This window comes from Stegodyphus dumicola, chromosome 12 (genome assembly GCF_044657685.1).
Source record: "Stegodyphus dumicola isolate Sdum_Otavi_A_Nest chromosome 12, ASM4465768v1".
Classification (NCBI taxonomy): Eukaryota; Metazoa; Arthropoda; class Arachnida; order Araneae; family Eresidae; genus Stegodyphus; species Stegodyphus dumicola.
The window spans coordinates 45484540-45500737 of NC_140779.1; the positions used below are offsets into that span (position 1 = coordinate 45484540).

General features: G+C 30.6%; 1 protein-coding gene across 1 annotated transcript in view; it reads left to right on the forward strand.

The window, feature by feature from the left end:
• ergic53 (lectin, mannose binding protein ergic53) overlaps nt 1-16198 on the forward strand; it is a 64696-nt gene that overhangs the window by 11932 nt on the left and 36566 nt on the right. Inside the window, exons 3-6 of the mRNA XM_035374023.2 lie at nt 1492-1589; nt 6138-6245; nt 10007-10068; nt 10148-10247. Of these exons, the coding sequence (XP_035229914.2) occupies nt 1492-1589; nt 6138-6245; nt 10007-10068; nt 10148-10247 (368 nt within the window). The remainder of the gene's footprint in view (nt 1-1491; nt 1590-6137; nt 6246-10006; nt 10069-10147; nt 10248-16198) is intronic.

The following is a 16198-nucleotide window of genomic DNA, read 5'->3' on the forward strand; positions in this document are numbered from 1 at the left end:
GTCGACCTATTTTCACTTAAAAAAACATCCCAGAATTTCACAAAAATGGCATTGTGCGCACTCTTGACTATATCCATGTACACTACTAAAGTCGTAGCTAGTAACCTTTATCGTCTTACCAAAATGTTGCCAAACTGTTACCATATTCCAAAGATTAGCCGATAGTTTTTTATAAACTAAGTAAATTTAGTAAAATGAATAAAAATTTGTTAAAAAAAATCTAAAAGCTTTCAGCTTTCGTATTATGCTCAAAGAGGTGTATTCTTTAACGTTTTATGTGTTACTTTATTTATTAAATATTGTATTCTTTGCACTTAAACATAAAATTCACAGCAATATCACAGAAAAAAAAGAAACCTCGTGCTTAAAATATCCATGCTTGAAGATGCATGCAATCTTAATGGAATGCTTTGAAATCATTCAGTTTAAGCTTTACAAAGTATTAAATAGATTTTAAAAATTCGAAATTTCAAATTTGACCTTCCAAATACCCATATACAAATGGAGGATTATATTGTTCAAAATTTGATGTCTCTAGATACAGTTGTTTTTTCATAATATGAAAAACTTGTATACATTCATGCAGATTCTTCATTATTTAATTTCTTTAAATATAATACAGGGCTCTAATATTTGGGAACAATAATTTAAAAAATGATTCAGACTTTTATAGTGAACCAACGTAAAATGCCAAAATGAAATTAATAGCCCTTCTGAGCTTATAATTGCCCATTTGGAATAAAAATAAATTACATTTAACAAAATATAGTTGCAAAATATGAGAAAGTATTTGTTTTCAAATTTGTAAAATTACCTGAGATGTGTTTTATATGTAGTTGCAGCATTTTTTTTTTTAAAGTACTATAGGCTTTTAAATGTAGTTTTTGTGTTAATGTACCATATTATATTTTAGAATAGATTTTATTTTAAATTTGAATTTAATTTTTAATTAAAACCTTTAATATAATTTACAATTTTGTTTAAATATTTTTCTACTGTTCTTGTATTGGGATGATACATTTAAATGTGTAATTATATTAAGTGCTATATAATACAAGGAAAGAGTTTCGTTAGCATTTTCTTTTCAGTTTAATTTTTTGGTGACCTATGCTTAGTATTTTACTAAATAAAAGCAGGATTGGTGTTTGAGATACTTGATGTCGTTATATTATTAAATTTAACCACATGTCATAAAAGATTATGTTCATTAAAATGTTTTGTGAAAATAATTTTCTTAACATACCTAATTACAGGTAGAATAATGATCTCATTCAAAAACTGATATCCTTTGGATATTTTTTTTTAATCTCAAATATCTTATACTTTAGTGTCTAGTAATTGGTGGGCCTGTTTGATTTTAAAGCTGTGTGGATTTTCATTTTAGTTATATTACCCTAAATTTTGAATTGTTTGTATCTTTTATAAAACTCTAGATTTGGTATGTTCTTTTTTATTTTATTTTAATATATTTAAGTGCAAATTTCTTTTAAGGTTCTATATGGACAAAAAATAAGACTAACTTTGATTGGTGGCAAGTAGAAGTAGTTTTCAGAGTAAATGGAAGAGGAAGACTTGGAGCTGATGGATTTGTGAGTTCTTAACATTTATGTGTATTTTTTTAAATTTTTTTAGCAGGGGCACTTGGACATATATTTATTGACTAGAGTGTGACAAGCACACACAACACAAAACGCATGACGAGAAGCAAAAACAGCATGAAAAAGATTAGAATGCAAAATTACAACTTGTCAAAAGACAACACATGAACTGACTGAAGATTTTGAAGTCTCTCTCTGGCCTGTCAGTATCTATCATGTGAATGTCCATTTGCTTCAGGGCATTCTTTGAGATGAGAAGCATGCATAACAATGTCTCTCTTTCTTGCATAATACGCAGGTGAAAAGATGTTAAATAAATGTTCTGCACGGCAGTCATGCCTGGTCTCGAACCAAAAAGCTACAATAGCAGTTCCTCTAAGGATAGCTGAAACCGTTAAAAGATATTTCTTCCAAAGCTTTTTGTTAATTTGATCTGTTTGCCTGGATCGAAAGCAATCTTTTATTAGTCTCACTATAGTAGAATAAGGTATAGGATTCCATGGAATCTGTAGAATTTTTGTTACATTTTTAGCTGAAAAAAAAATCAGCCATTTCTTTACCATATATTCTACTGTGAGCTGGAACCCACCACAAAATAGCTCTTATGTAAGGTTTGCAGTATACTTGTGTTAGATATACAGCCTTTAATTCTTTGAGAGTTGGCAGGTTTCGAAGAGATGATGGCCTGAATTGCGAACTTAGTCTGACAAAATAGCAGCATTATCAAAACTCTCACACATAGAAATCAGTTGTTGAGATGCTAATCTAATGGTCTCCACCAAACGGTGTGGTACAGAAACCAAGGGACAAATAGAATGCAAACAAGTCAGAGAAGACACCAACTCATCACATTTCCATCTTGTGAAAGGCAGGATCCATCCATATATAAATAAGAAAATATGATAGCTGCTTTAAAAATAATTGGGGACCTCAAAATTAACGAGTCTAGTAGACTTAGTGATCTCCCCCAAAATTTATCTGTTCTCTTAATTTTGAGAATCTTATATGTTATGTAACAACATCAAATTAACCAATCAGACTAGCTCTACCTATACCTCAGATTTAGTATAAATACCGTTGGCGAGTTAATTGCATCATTCTTCTTCCCTTCCCTAACTGCTGCTTTATCATTCTCGCACCACTTTGCATCATCTCAAATGCCTACATCTGAGGATTAAAAAAACCAATGTGCATAGAAATTTGTCATATTTAATTATGACTGAATAAATGTCTGCCAAATTAATTAGATATATGTGAGAATAAAGATTGGAGATTTAAAGAAATCCAAGTCATTATCTTCATCTGTATGCCTAAACCACAGCCCTGGTGGATATTGAAAGCTATTAAGAGTTTCAGGCTTCGACTGTGCATTCAAAATCATTACATATATGTATGTGTATATATATATGTATAGATGTGCGACCAGTCTTGACTGGAATAATTGGTGTGTATAATCTGCAGTACAATAGCTTTCAACTCCAATTCGCTTATTATTTTCTTATGCACAAATTGGATAAAGTGGATTCCGCCTTTCAGACAACCAACACAATGAGAGTCTATTTAGTTTGGAAAAATTTCAGCCATAGCAGTGATATTGAATCTCTCTTTAATAGTCAGGATTTATATGTAAATTAGAATGTACTAGTGGGAGAATTTTTTTAAAGAACAATTTTAAATGTCATATATAAACTTTCACAAAATTGCAGTTTAAAGCAAAGTCCATTTGTAGAGTTTGTTATATGAATTAATAAAATGCTACAGGACAGTTATGTTTTATGAAGTATTGAAGTGTTATGTCGGAATTAAGATAATCCACAAGTGCCTGTAATTCACACTAATCTTTCAATATAAACAAAGTTTGATTATTTTAGAAAATTCATCTTTACTGCTAAACGCTAATTTACTTTTACGTGTAAATAAACCTTTTAAACTTTACTGTTTAAAGTATATCTTGATTGAAGAAGTGAATTTACTTATTTACTGAAATTATTAGCATTTTATATATACATCAGTGTTTTATTTCTGTAAATTTTTCATTTTAGATAAATCATTGCTTCTGAGTATAAATTTCCTTGTTTCTTAAAATTTATTTTGAGTTTTTATTCACTGCTGGCCATTAAAATTGCAAAAGATATTTATTGCACTTAATATGGCATGAATCAAAATGATTAAATTTTTAAGTATTTTGGAGGTTTACGAAGGTGCGAAATTAGTAGAAATAGCTGCCACCATTGACAGCTAAACAGCCCTTACCCCATCAGGCATGGATGGTAGAAATGGGCAATTCATTTCATGCTGCTTCTAGTCTATGCCACACTTCATCAACAATATTAGCTGGAGAGGGATGGTGGACCAGTCTCCCAGCAACCCATGACCAGAAGTTTTCAATGGGTGAGAGATCTGGAGATCGTGCAGGCCAGGGCAGCAGTCAAATATCCTGTGTATTAAGGACAGAGCACTACATCTTCAACTGTCCAATGTCTGTTCATCATATCTGTCAGTCAGGCAACCCATGTCTAGAATTCAGGCGATTTCTAATCAAGCACCGAAAAACATTTAGTCAGATTAGAACATCATCAACTACCTCCACAAGACAAGGAGTCAATATGTGCCACCCTTAATCTTCAATCCTCTCGTTCTGCAATAATTTCAGAGTGCCATTGTTATCTTCACCAAACACACACTACTAACATGCCTTCAGTCTTGATTCATATATGTGCTTTACCTCCATACCATGATATTGTATCTATTTATTATTATAAACTTTATTGTATCTCACCTACCTATGAACATTACCATCACCAAATGTAACAATATGCAGCTCTGTATATCCAAATGTATAACATCTGTATGATGATTGCATGTCACTTTGTTTAATTCTCAATAAATATGGAAAAGTAGTACACTGGGGCAATATCATTTTTGCTCATAGCAATGATATGGTGCCTCTTATACTTATTCCTGTCTTGTGTATCAAAGAAGGTCAGAACAGGACATGTAACATATTCATTATCTTGTTGGAACATGGCATTTGGGGGCCTCAAAGATAGGTCACAACCATTGGACATAAGATGTCGGAAATGTACCCATCTGCATTCAAATTACCGTCGATCCAAATTAAAGATGTGCATGTCGTGTACCCAATGACTGCCCAAACCATCACACTATGTGCATCAGGTGTGATGAAACCGTCACACCAGGTACAGGGCCCCTGTGCTGATATCCAATGCAAGCAGGCAATGTGTGATCTCTTCGGACACTCCAGACATGTATGCGGTCATCGGAATACTGCACGTAGGACCAGGGCTCATTTCAAAAGGTGACATTGTGCCACTCTTGTATCCAACTTTGTCATTTGGCACACCAGAGTTGCCGTCTTTCTCTGTGCTGCATTGTCAAGGGAAGACGGAGTATTTGTCACTCTGCTAGTAGTCCACGCTGCTTCAAATGTTGACGCACCTTACAAGCTGATACTGGGCTTGCTATAAACATGTCCATTTCCTAACTTATGGTCCATGATGTGGTCATACGGTTTTGCAGGGTTGACCTCACATTATGTCCATCTTTTCTGGCATTAGTCATGGGAGGGAGTTGAGATCCTACATGCCGTTCAGTATGATCCTTAGCAATCCATTGATTTCATATTCGCATGATAATAGTTGGATGTTGACCAGTGTGACTGGCAATATCACAGAACGATAATCTACACTTTCGATAGGCAACAATCCTGCCTCTATTGAATTTCAAAACTTGCTGATAAGTATTTCCGATTTTTATTCAAGGGTTAACATGATATTCAAAGCAGACTCTAACCTTAGAAAGAGCACTTTCTGTATGAAACCATTTATGCAGTGCTTCAGATGTCATTTCTCTCTCCTGCATCATCTAAATGCCCTGAAATATTAATCATTTGCATATCCCAACTCCTTCCTTTCATGCGATTTTGACGTTCGTCAGATCATCCTGATGTTGCAATTTTACTGGCCAGCAGTGTAGTTAATGTGTTGATATGTTTATCCAAAATTTTTTCAGGTATTGAATGCCAGCTACAAACTTTGTTACTTAGATGGTGAATAAGAATATGTTCTGAAAAATAGCCTCTTTTGTATGTTTTTCTGATGTTAAAAATTATAATAAATGAATAAAATATGGAGAAATATTTAATAAATCCAAAATTGCAAGTCTAACGGTTTTTATAAGCTGCTAATGGTGTTAACAACCCAACTGTCCATGTGTGGAACATAATGGTAGAAAATATAAGGATCCAATTTAAGGAAAATTGTACTGTCTGGGATTAAAAATTCCTATTTCTTGGTTAATTAGATCTGTTGGTAACTTTGTTCTAATTCATTTTTGTATTTTTATTTTATCATATGAAACTAAAAATTACTTATTTCTAATATGTTTGTTAATCATTTTACTTTAAATATTTTTCCACTTGGAAAAAAAAATCTAAAATCTTTAAAATGCTGTATTATATGTTGTATAATTTCAGTAAAGTATTTCTTTACTTTAAATTTCTATTTTGAATTTCTTTAGGCATTTTGGTACACAGAAAATAAAGGAGTGGAAGGACCTGTATTTGGTAGTAATGATCACTGGGTTGGATTAGGAGTTTTCTTTGACTCATTTGATAATGATGGCAGGGTAAGTATTTTTGCTGAGGAAATATGTGAAAGTGTTAATTTCTAATATAAAAATTGGTATAAATCCTAGGTGAACTGTGAGCTTCTGTGTTTTTAATAAGCATTGCTTCTAATTTATTCAGTGTCCATGAATGAATCTCAGAACTAGGTAAAAAGAAATTGTTTCAAGTATCCTTGAATAGACCAAATGTCAAACTTAAATTCTGCAGAAATCTGAAAGAAAATTTAACTAATAATAATAATGACTGTCATATGTTAGATATTGTATCCTGTGGTTTGCATATTGTTCATGGTGTCTTTAGAGATAGGCATAGAACTGCTGAATGAAATCTAAATACATAAAAGATATGCATAGAGTATCTAAACAGTCCTGCTTGATGAGCAGATTATATTGCCATCACTAATTGTATGGCTTTTGTGTTAAAATTTTATGAAATAAGATGTTGTGAAAACATAGCTGTTGCTGAGATAGCTATTGATATTTTTTCTCATGTGAAAAAACTGTATGGAATTATCTGAATTGTCAAAGACTAAAACAAGCTGGTAAAAATAAGTTTTATTGTTTTGGCAAAAAAAAAATTTTTTTATTATTATTATTTTTGTTGCAGTAGTTTTACATCATTTCTAAAATATTTTCAGACAGCTGATTATATGTATCCCTTTCTGTACTGTTTTTTGAATAGTACACTAAATCATTTTTTCTCAAAATTTGTCAAAAGTGATTTACTATGAGAAGCAAAAACTCATGAAATGTTGAAGATGTGGATATTGCTGCTGGTGGGAGTTCAGCTAAAATTGGAGTGTCTGATGTAAAGAAAAGAGAATTCAGAACTCTGTGCTGAACCTTTTTGGTTAAGCTTGCATCAAAAATAGTTAAAAGAAGCCTATTTAAGATAGCTCAGTCAAATAGTTCATTATTCATAATTCCTAAGCTCATTATTTAATGATAATGTCTAATGAATTTTTATGTGGGCAAAGGATATAGAGGTTGCTGCATATACTGTATGAAAGTGAATGGATAAATTCCACAGTTGCTTATAAATCAGAAGTGCAGTTTAAAGAATTGTTATTCAGAAGTAAGGGTACTTGCCATCACTAATTGTATGGCTTTTGATGCTTTTGCTGCAGTGCAACTTGATCTTTTTTATAGGGACTTGATTAATAATTTAGATTTTGAAGAATTTTGGAATGGTGTAAAATTAATAGTTTTATCACATGGCAATGCCACAATAAAAAGTTGTTCTCAGTTAAAATGTTGTGTTGGTGGGTAAACCTTCAGGGATATTCTTTAATAGCAGTGGGAACTATTTATGATGTAATAAAAGTAATTGGAAGTGTGATGACTCCTGATAACTTAACTACTGATATAACTCCGCCTGATATGTTAAGATATGGCAGATCTGCTCATGGTGCATATCATCAAGCACTTGAAGACAGAAAGCTAGCTATGTGAAGCTTTAAAAAAAAGGGGAAAAAAAACACAAGCACAAATTAATGTTTTGGAGTAAACGGATGTTTTTTCAAGTGACATGCGAATTGAAGAAATAAAACAACAAATCTAGTTTTGTGTTAATTTTTCTTAGAATTTTGTGTATAATGTTTTATTTAAATATTCCTTTCTTTTTTTTCTTCAACTGTAATCAAAAATTAGATTTCTTTTGTATTATATATGGTTATGTTAAAAGTTTTCATCGAAAGTATTAAAGTGCTTTTTCAACCTTTCAGAATTTAGCAACTGTGTTAATATTACAAAGGTGATTGATTGTTCTGCAGTTATATAATTTGATAGGATAGGTGCAACTGCTCCACCATTGCCATTTAGTAAACAATAACTTGAATTCCAGGATTTATTTGTAATACTTTTTAAAACAATAAAGCTGTTTTTCTTGATGTAATTTTATCACAATTAATGGTGGAAAAAATCCAGTGTTTAAAAGTTTATACTTGGCATTGAAAAAATCAATGTATTTCATTTCTAATTTTGTTTATTACTTAGATAATATGAATTGTGAGTATTTAATTTCTTTTGCATATGTTTTTATGCATGTAAAATTAATTTTTAAATTACACTTTTAACAAATTATGTTTGTGCTGACATTTTGTTATGTGTTTCAGTATCAGTGACTGCAAATATTTCAGATGCAGTGACAATTGCTTCTGGTATTATATACTCTTTTCATGTAATTAAAAACATTATTTATTTGGACTTAATTAATTTTGTAATGCAATTGATTGTTGAAGAATGTTGGTTCAGCATGTAAATACTGTGTAGCAAGTTTTCTTAGTGTGGTGAAAACTTAATTTGAAAGTTGCTGAGGAGATCGACTCCTATTATAGTTATATTAGGCCCATTTTGAAATTTTGCTTACATATGCTGTACCAGAAAAAAAAAGAAGATTCAAGATAAATTATGTTTAAAGTTTAATTTCAGCAATGCATTGCATAAAGATGACTATATATTTCTGCAATTCGTAATATTAAAAAAAATTGAATTTTTTTAGATATAAGTCTTAAAATGTGTGATTTAAGGCAAAAATACCTTTTCCTTTCAAGTTATTAAACCTCTGTTTTGTAACCTATTTTAAATAAAGATGTTTAATTATTATAAATGTGTTTATATTCATTATAAAATTAATTACAGAATTTTTTTTCTGTAACAAATAAAAAGTGAAATAATTTGTCTTACTTCATGTCAAGTTTGTTATCTTGAGATGATTTTGCTCAAAATTAGTTTGTAAATCTGTCTAAAAGGGGCAGTACGTATTCAGTGACACAAATAGACTAGTCAAGGTAAGTTTGACTTCTTTGAGTATGTACTGCCCCCCCCTTTAGGTAGATTTACTAACTAATTGGGAGTAAAATAATCTCAAGGTAACACTTGACATGAAGCGAAAGACGAATTATTTTTAATGATTTGCTAAATTTTTATTTAAAATTTTCAGTTGATGTTTTTTATATTTTAAGTTGTTATATTTATAATTATTTGATGCAATGCTTTGCTGAAATTAAACTTAAAATATTAATTTATCTTGAATTTTCTTTTTCTTTTGGGACAGCATATGTAAGCAAAATTTGAAAATGGGCTATTAATAATGCTTTGGGGGTTCAAAAGCTTTTTTTTTTTTTTTTTTTAAATCAGTCGTAGTTAAGTAGCAAATTTTGAGTTTTCAAATGGCACCATAATTATATTTTACCCTCATCTCGGCCAATGTGCATTATGTGGCTAGACTGGAATTTTTTAAAAACTCGTCTAGAAAAATAACAGAATTTCATTTTGCTGTTTGAGTGGCCTGCCACTCAAACAGTGTGATAAATAGTGCAAAATACTTTAAATGAAAATAAAGTTATACATGCTTTTCAGTTAAATATATATTATCTTTATACTTGTAATTATATCCAGTGATTAAAGGGCAGAATATGTTATTTCATTTCTGGAGAATCTATTTGATTTGCCATTAGGGGTTAAACAAAATTTATTCCTGTAATCAAGATAAGTTTATTCTTTATTCTTCACAAATGTTTTGCAATGAAGTCTTGGAATGAAAATTTTTAAAAGTACAGTTATATATATAATTTTTAGATAAAAGTATATTACACTTTTATCTTAAATTTATTTGTTAAATATTTTGTTATGGTATAAAATTCTTTACTCTTATTTATTTCTTATTACTAAAACTTCTATTTTATATTCATGTAAAATATTTATTTGCTGAAATAATATTTATTGCATCATACAAAATTTTTAATTTCTTTTCTATAAAGGGTAATAATCCTTACATCATGGCAATGTATAATGATGGCACTAAAGCTTTTGATCACCAGAGGTAACATTTATTTCACAAACCCTTTTTCTTTATTGTTATTTAATACATGAACTTTTATTTAAAATATGGTGATTTTCAGTGATGGAATGCAGCAACAAATCGCTGGTTGTCAACGAGACTTCCGAAATAAACCCTTTCCAGTTAGAGCAAAAATCGAATATTATAAGAATGTGCTGACAGTAAGTATATTTGTGCATATTCAGAAATTTTGTAAGAAATATAGCTTTTTATATAACTTGTTCTTGGCATTTATTCAAATACACACAGATATAAAATTTTATACAAGTATGCTGATTTCTTATTACGTGAAAGCCTGAGCTCTTATAAATTATTAGGCAGGATGAACATTTGCAAAGATAAATGTTTTTTATTTTCAAATTATTTTGCTCTTGGATTTCAAAATATTTTGTTCTTTTGCTTCTGAATAACTTACAGTGTGACTTTCAGCTGGATGGCTTGTATATCTTTTAAAAAACTCCCTCCCTGTTTGCTGTATTGTAATCTGAGTCTCTTTTGGATTTGTTTAGGTGGCAGCAGTTCAGTTTTTAAATACCTATAGCATTGCTTAGACAAAGTCTATTTTGCTAATAATTGTTTAATTCAGAAATTTTTACATTTGAATTTGTAATAACATATAATTATCTTTTTTATATAAAGTTATCTGTAGGCAAAATTTACTACTGCATGCTTACTTTTCTGTTAAAATTATATGCAGTGTAGCTTGCGTGAGAGTTCCCCCCCTCTCATATTTTCTCACTTTATAAGTTTTTCTGTGCAGCTTAATATCATTAGATAGTATTTAAATTCTATTTCTGGATTCTGGTGTATATTTCACATTGTTTGTATTGTATGTAAAGGGACCAAATAAATAATAGTTTTGATGTGTGAACTGTTCAGTTGGCAGGTAAGTTTCATTATATATAGACTTAGTTGAAATAACTGTAAGAATAGTTTTATTTGAAAATCTGGTTATACTTGGGGATGTATGCTGAGTAAAATCTGAGAGAATAGCAATTTAACCCTCTGAAGCCCCGTTCACATGCAACGCTCCTTCTCACAGCTGTCGTTAGCAAGAGGAGAAAAAGGAGACATGAAAATTTTTCTTCTTTAGGACCTGTTCAGAAGACTGCCATCTTCCTTCCTTTTATACTTAAGCCTCTGTGAACAATCGCATCTCCGAATTGGCCGATTTCTAATACTATTTAAACATTTGTAACGTTGTTTACTGTTGTTAATTTTGTAATCTGTACTTTCGCAACTGGTGCCTGAACTTTCGTAATGGTTCTTGAAAAATATATGCTTTTTAATTATTATTATAAGCTGTTATTTAGTTCACTCTTGGTGCTTGTCGCTATGGTTAAAAGATGGTCATGGATTTTTAAACTGCTTCCCGATAAGATATAGAACTCAAACATTGCACATACGCTGCTTGTGGATGTGGTGTCACGCTTTTGATTTTTAGAGGATTAGATTTTTTTCAAATTTAAATTTGAAACGATTTTTGCAAATACTAACAAATAAACTGAGAATCTCAGAATATTACAGTTTGCACCATAAGACACAGTGGAGGAAAAACATTTAATGAAATTTTCAGCGTAATTTTTTTAAAAAAACATTTTGGGAGAATTTTTGAAAATCGTTCTATAATTTTAGACGCCCATTAATTTTAAAATTTCATATCTAAAAATATATCGGTTACAAACTTCCAACATTTTCACAGCTTGTAAAACAAACTTTTTGCATTTAAAAAAAAAGATAAAGGAAATTAATTGGATGATTTTTTTTAAATTTTTTTTTTTAAAGATATGCAATGAAGCAGAATGGGAAAGATTGGTTCTTCTTGGGCATCAATTCGAAACATCGGTTTCAAAGTAATAATCTCATTACACCACACTATTTTTATGACATTATTTATACTATATAAGTTGTTATTGTTGCCACTTGTTAGTCCAGCGCAAAATCAGAGATATTTCTGAGTTAACTTTCTCTTAAGATGCGTTTTGCATTGCTTTGTGTTTAACGTTCTTATTAGATTGAAGCATAACTACTGATTATACTTAGTGGTATTCTAAACACTTGTATGAGTATTTCTGTGGAAAATTCCAGAACTTTGAAATGTTTCTGTTGATAAAGTAAATTTAATTAAGCTATCATCGGATTTGAGTGCAATGACAATCATTTATGAACTATTATCAGTCTTATTACGAACCTGTATGCACGCAACAATATTATAATTAATTAATGTATTAAATTGTTTGAACGTGTTTTACAAAACAAAAAACAGGTAAAGAAAAATTCTGCTTGCGTTTTATGATTTGTTTGCAATTTTTCTGTCCAGATAAGGTTTTAAAAAAAGGTTTGTAATTTATTTTTATATTTACCAATTGAATAAATAGCACAGGTTTGATTTATATATATATATGTGTGTGTGTAATAAAATTTGAAATGATTTAATGTCTATTTAGACAGTTTGTATTCTTTAGACTGCAAATGCAGAGTACGTTTGCATTTTTTCGATAAATCCCTTTACTTAAAGTCATAAAACATATACAGGTATGGACGAAATTATTTATTATTTTTACTGCTTATTTAAAATTATATACTTTATAGAAACAAGGATGGGTTTTGCAAAATACTGAAAAGAAAGTTATTTGAAATGAAAATGTAACTGAGATCATATTTGTTTCAGAGATTTTAGATAAAAGTGTATTTTTATTTTTTTCTCGGAAACTAATTCTTTAATTGCAAAGTCATTCCTTGAAGTTGTCAAGAGCACTCTAATAAATACAATAAAAAAACTGGGGGAAGACATTGAAAATTGTAGGAGAAAGACATTTTAATTGTAAAATTTTTCTTCAAAAATTTAAATTAAAAAAATTACTAGCAAAAAAACTTTTTCAGCTTAAAATCATTTTGTCTTACAAAACCATATAATAATATTCATAAAAAGTAGATGAAAATGCTTAAATAAAAAAAAAAACATTCAAAAGGTACCGAGTTCCTTGTCGCGTTGAAGCCGATATGCACTTAAGTTTTAATTTGAACAATATTTCTGGAATACCCAGCATCAGGTAACCTTGTCTGTATTTGCCTATAATTTCCATATCTTGTTTCGTACAGTTCTATCTAATTTTTGGGGGATGCTATCACAACCCAAGACATCTATTGGCACGATTGTTTTGCTGATAGTCCAGCGAGCAGAAACTAAAAAATTAAGTGAATCGCGTAGTATAGTATGGGAAATCCCCTGCTCCCAAGAGGTAGGAACGAAATTATTTATTATCGAATTGGAGGTAGCATTCTTGCAAATTCTACCTCCAGTTCGGAGAAGTAGTTAATGCTTGTTTGCCACGTGAATGGGACACATTGGAAGGACCGGTTTTCCCCGCCGATCGAATCTGCTCTTGTGAACGTGGCATTGATTTTCTGATGTGTCATGAAGACCAGAACAGACTTCATGACACATCAGAAATTAAGTAGTTATGGTAATTATCAAAATTAGTATAACTACTTAATTTAGTCTCTATTTTTATAAACTTGCATTCATTAAGAGGACATTTACATTATTAACCCCTTCGTGCCGACTGTCACGTCTACGTACCAGCAACGAACACACTCACTTCCCGGCCGACACGCAAGCATGCCAGAGCGTTTTCCCGCTCATCGTCGACTGTCACGTATTTGTGCCATTGTCCTGGAACGTTTTAAAAACTATAATTTCTGCCACAAGATGGCACTGTATGTCCATATGGTTTCAGATACATGTACATTAGACCTTCTACTCGAAATGAGAGAAGCATGACTCACATACACGTGTTTTTGATTATATAAACAAAATGGGAAATAAATGTTTCCAAATGATGTGATTTATGACGTCTCTTTAAATCGCACTTTATTCGCACGCGGTAGTTGTTTATTGTAAGTAGAGAAGTTTTATTTGCGCTAAAGCGTTGGATATTTCAGTTTGCAGTTCAGTTTTTAGAAAATAATTAGATCTTGTTAGACGTGAATTCTTTCTGTTTTTACCGTTGCAATGTCCAAGCGTCGAAAATGTTTAACAGAACATGAAATAGCAGAAATGACGCAAAATATTTCAGATATTGGTTCTGATATTCTGATACTGATTCTGAAAGATTAACTGAAAGACATTTTCCAAAACTTTGTTCAGAAGAGATTGATAAGAAAATGAGACAACAATGCTTCGTTTGTTCACATTCCCGAAAAAATCCTCCAAAACGGCAAATGAGTTATTACGAGTGCAAGGACTGTGTGTAGGTCCCTGTTTTCAAATTTTTCATATGAAAAGAGAATTTTAAGTAATATATTTAGTTTTCAGATGTATAATGTTAAAAGTCATAAAATGGTGAGTAATGAAAATAAAAAAGTGTAAAATATGCATTTAAACAAGAAATAAGGTAATTAAAATATATAGTATAAAAATATCTATAAAGCATAGGCCATTTAAATACTCTATAGAGCATTATTAAACAATGTGTTGATACTTCGGAAATTTCATGGATTTAGGCTTAATAGCAAAAAAGCCCCCGGCCCTGGACAGACGCTCGCGTAGACATTTGGTATGCCGGCCTCCGCGATAAGCGCGCGTTTGCGCTACCCGGCTCAAAGGGATTAAAGAAAGTGTGAAAGCAAAATATTTAAAATTATAAGCTAATATGTGACAAATCTCATGACCAGCTAAAGCCAATCATGCCGCACACACGATTAATTATTTCATGAACCTTTTCAGCCAAGTAATAATTTTATTTGTTCATCTGAAAACCTTCAAGCTGGTAAATTTAATTTTTGAAGATTTAAAATGTAATAGTGATAGGCAAGAACTCTATTCAGATCGTTTTCTATCATTTATCCAAGTATCTATATTCTGTGTGAAATTATTGTTACATAGTGCCTGAGTATAATAAAATTATTGACCCGTGTTAATTCATATTATGTATATAAATAAAGCATTATACATGAAAGATAAAATATGTTCTATATTATATATATATAAACAGAACAGAGTTCATTTCTTCTCTTAATATTTCACATTTGTCAACTGCCAGGTGATAAAGATCTTTATTATGTTGTCTTCCAGGATGATGCCAAAATATTTTATTTGGTACTTTTGTACACTGGCTTCTGAAAGTTAAACATGCAATAGTAAAATAAAAATGGAAAAGTAAGCTTTGATTAGCATCAAATTATGTATAAATCAAATTATGTATAAAGGTAGCTAGTGCATTTATACATGAAAGAAAATTAGCATTATGCACAAAAATGAAAAATATATTTAATTTTCATGAAATATGTCACATTTGGGTCATTAACAAATTGATGTTTAAGGCTCAAAACAAGCAAGCAAAACTTATAAAATATAGAATCACCCTGGAACTTCACACAATTAAATGAGGAGATGTGTTTGGTAATTAGCCAATGTTACCGAGATTTGTGTGGTGCCGAGTCTCTGCAATTCTCTGTTTTTTTTAAGAAAGAAGGAGAGAAAAGAAAAAAAAAAGATAGCTATGTACTTGGAGAGAAGAACAGAGCAAAAAAAATTGCAGAAAGGTTTGAAGAAGAGTATAAATGTTTTATTTTTCTTGTGCATCATGTGATCCTTTTAGTAATTAAAATTTATATTTTAAATTGCTAATGTATATTCTGTTTCCATATGTTGATAATGTTTGCCAACATATGATAAATATTGATATTTTTGGAATCTCTTTTAAAAAAGTCATACAACCACCAACTTGCATTTAGTAACTTTTACCTTTTCCTTTGTAAAAACATCAAATTGTGCCAGGGTAGTTGCATTGCTTAAGTGCCAAATCATGACTTAACCAATTTCTCCAAAGAAAAGAATATTGATTTTAGGAGTCTTATAAAACTGAATTTCTATCAATAAGAATTTGAAACTAAAGTTTCTAAATTAAAGTCTTACGTAAGTAAGTATTATACCTTTATACTTACTTTATACCTTATGTATATAAGATATTTTTATAATTTTCATTCAAAAACTTAATGTGCATAGATATGTACACTGATGAGCCAAAACATTGACCATCCCCACATTGTTCAATGAACTTGTCTGGATGACATGGAGGGCACGTGATTAAGTGTGTATGGTATTTAA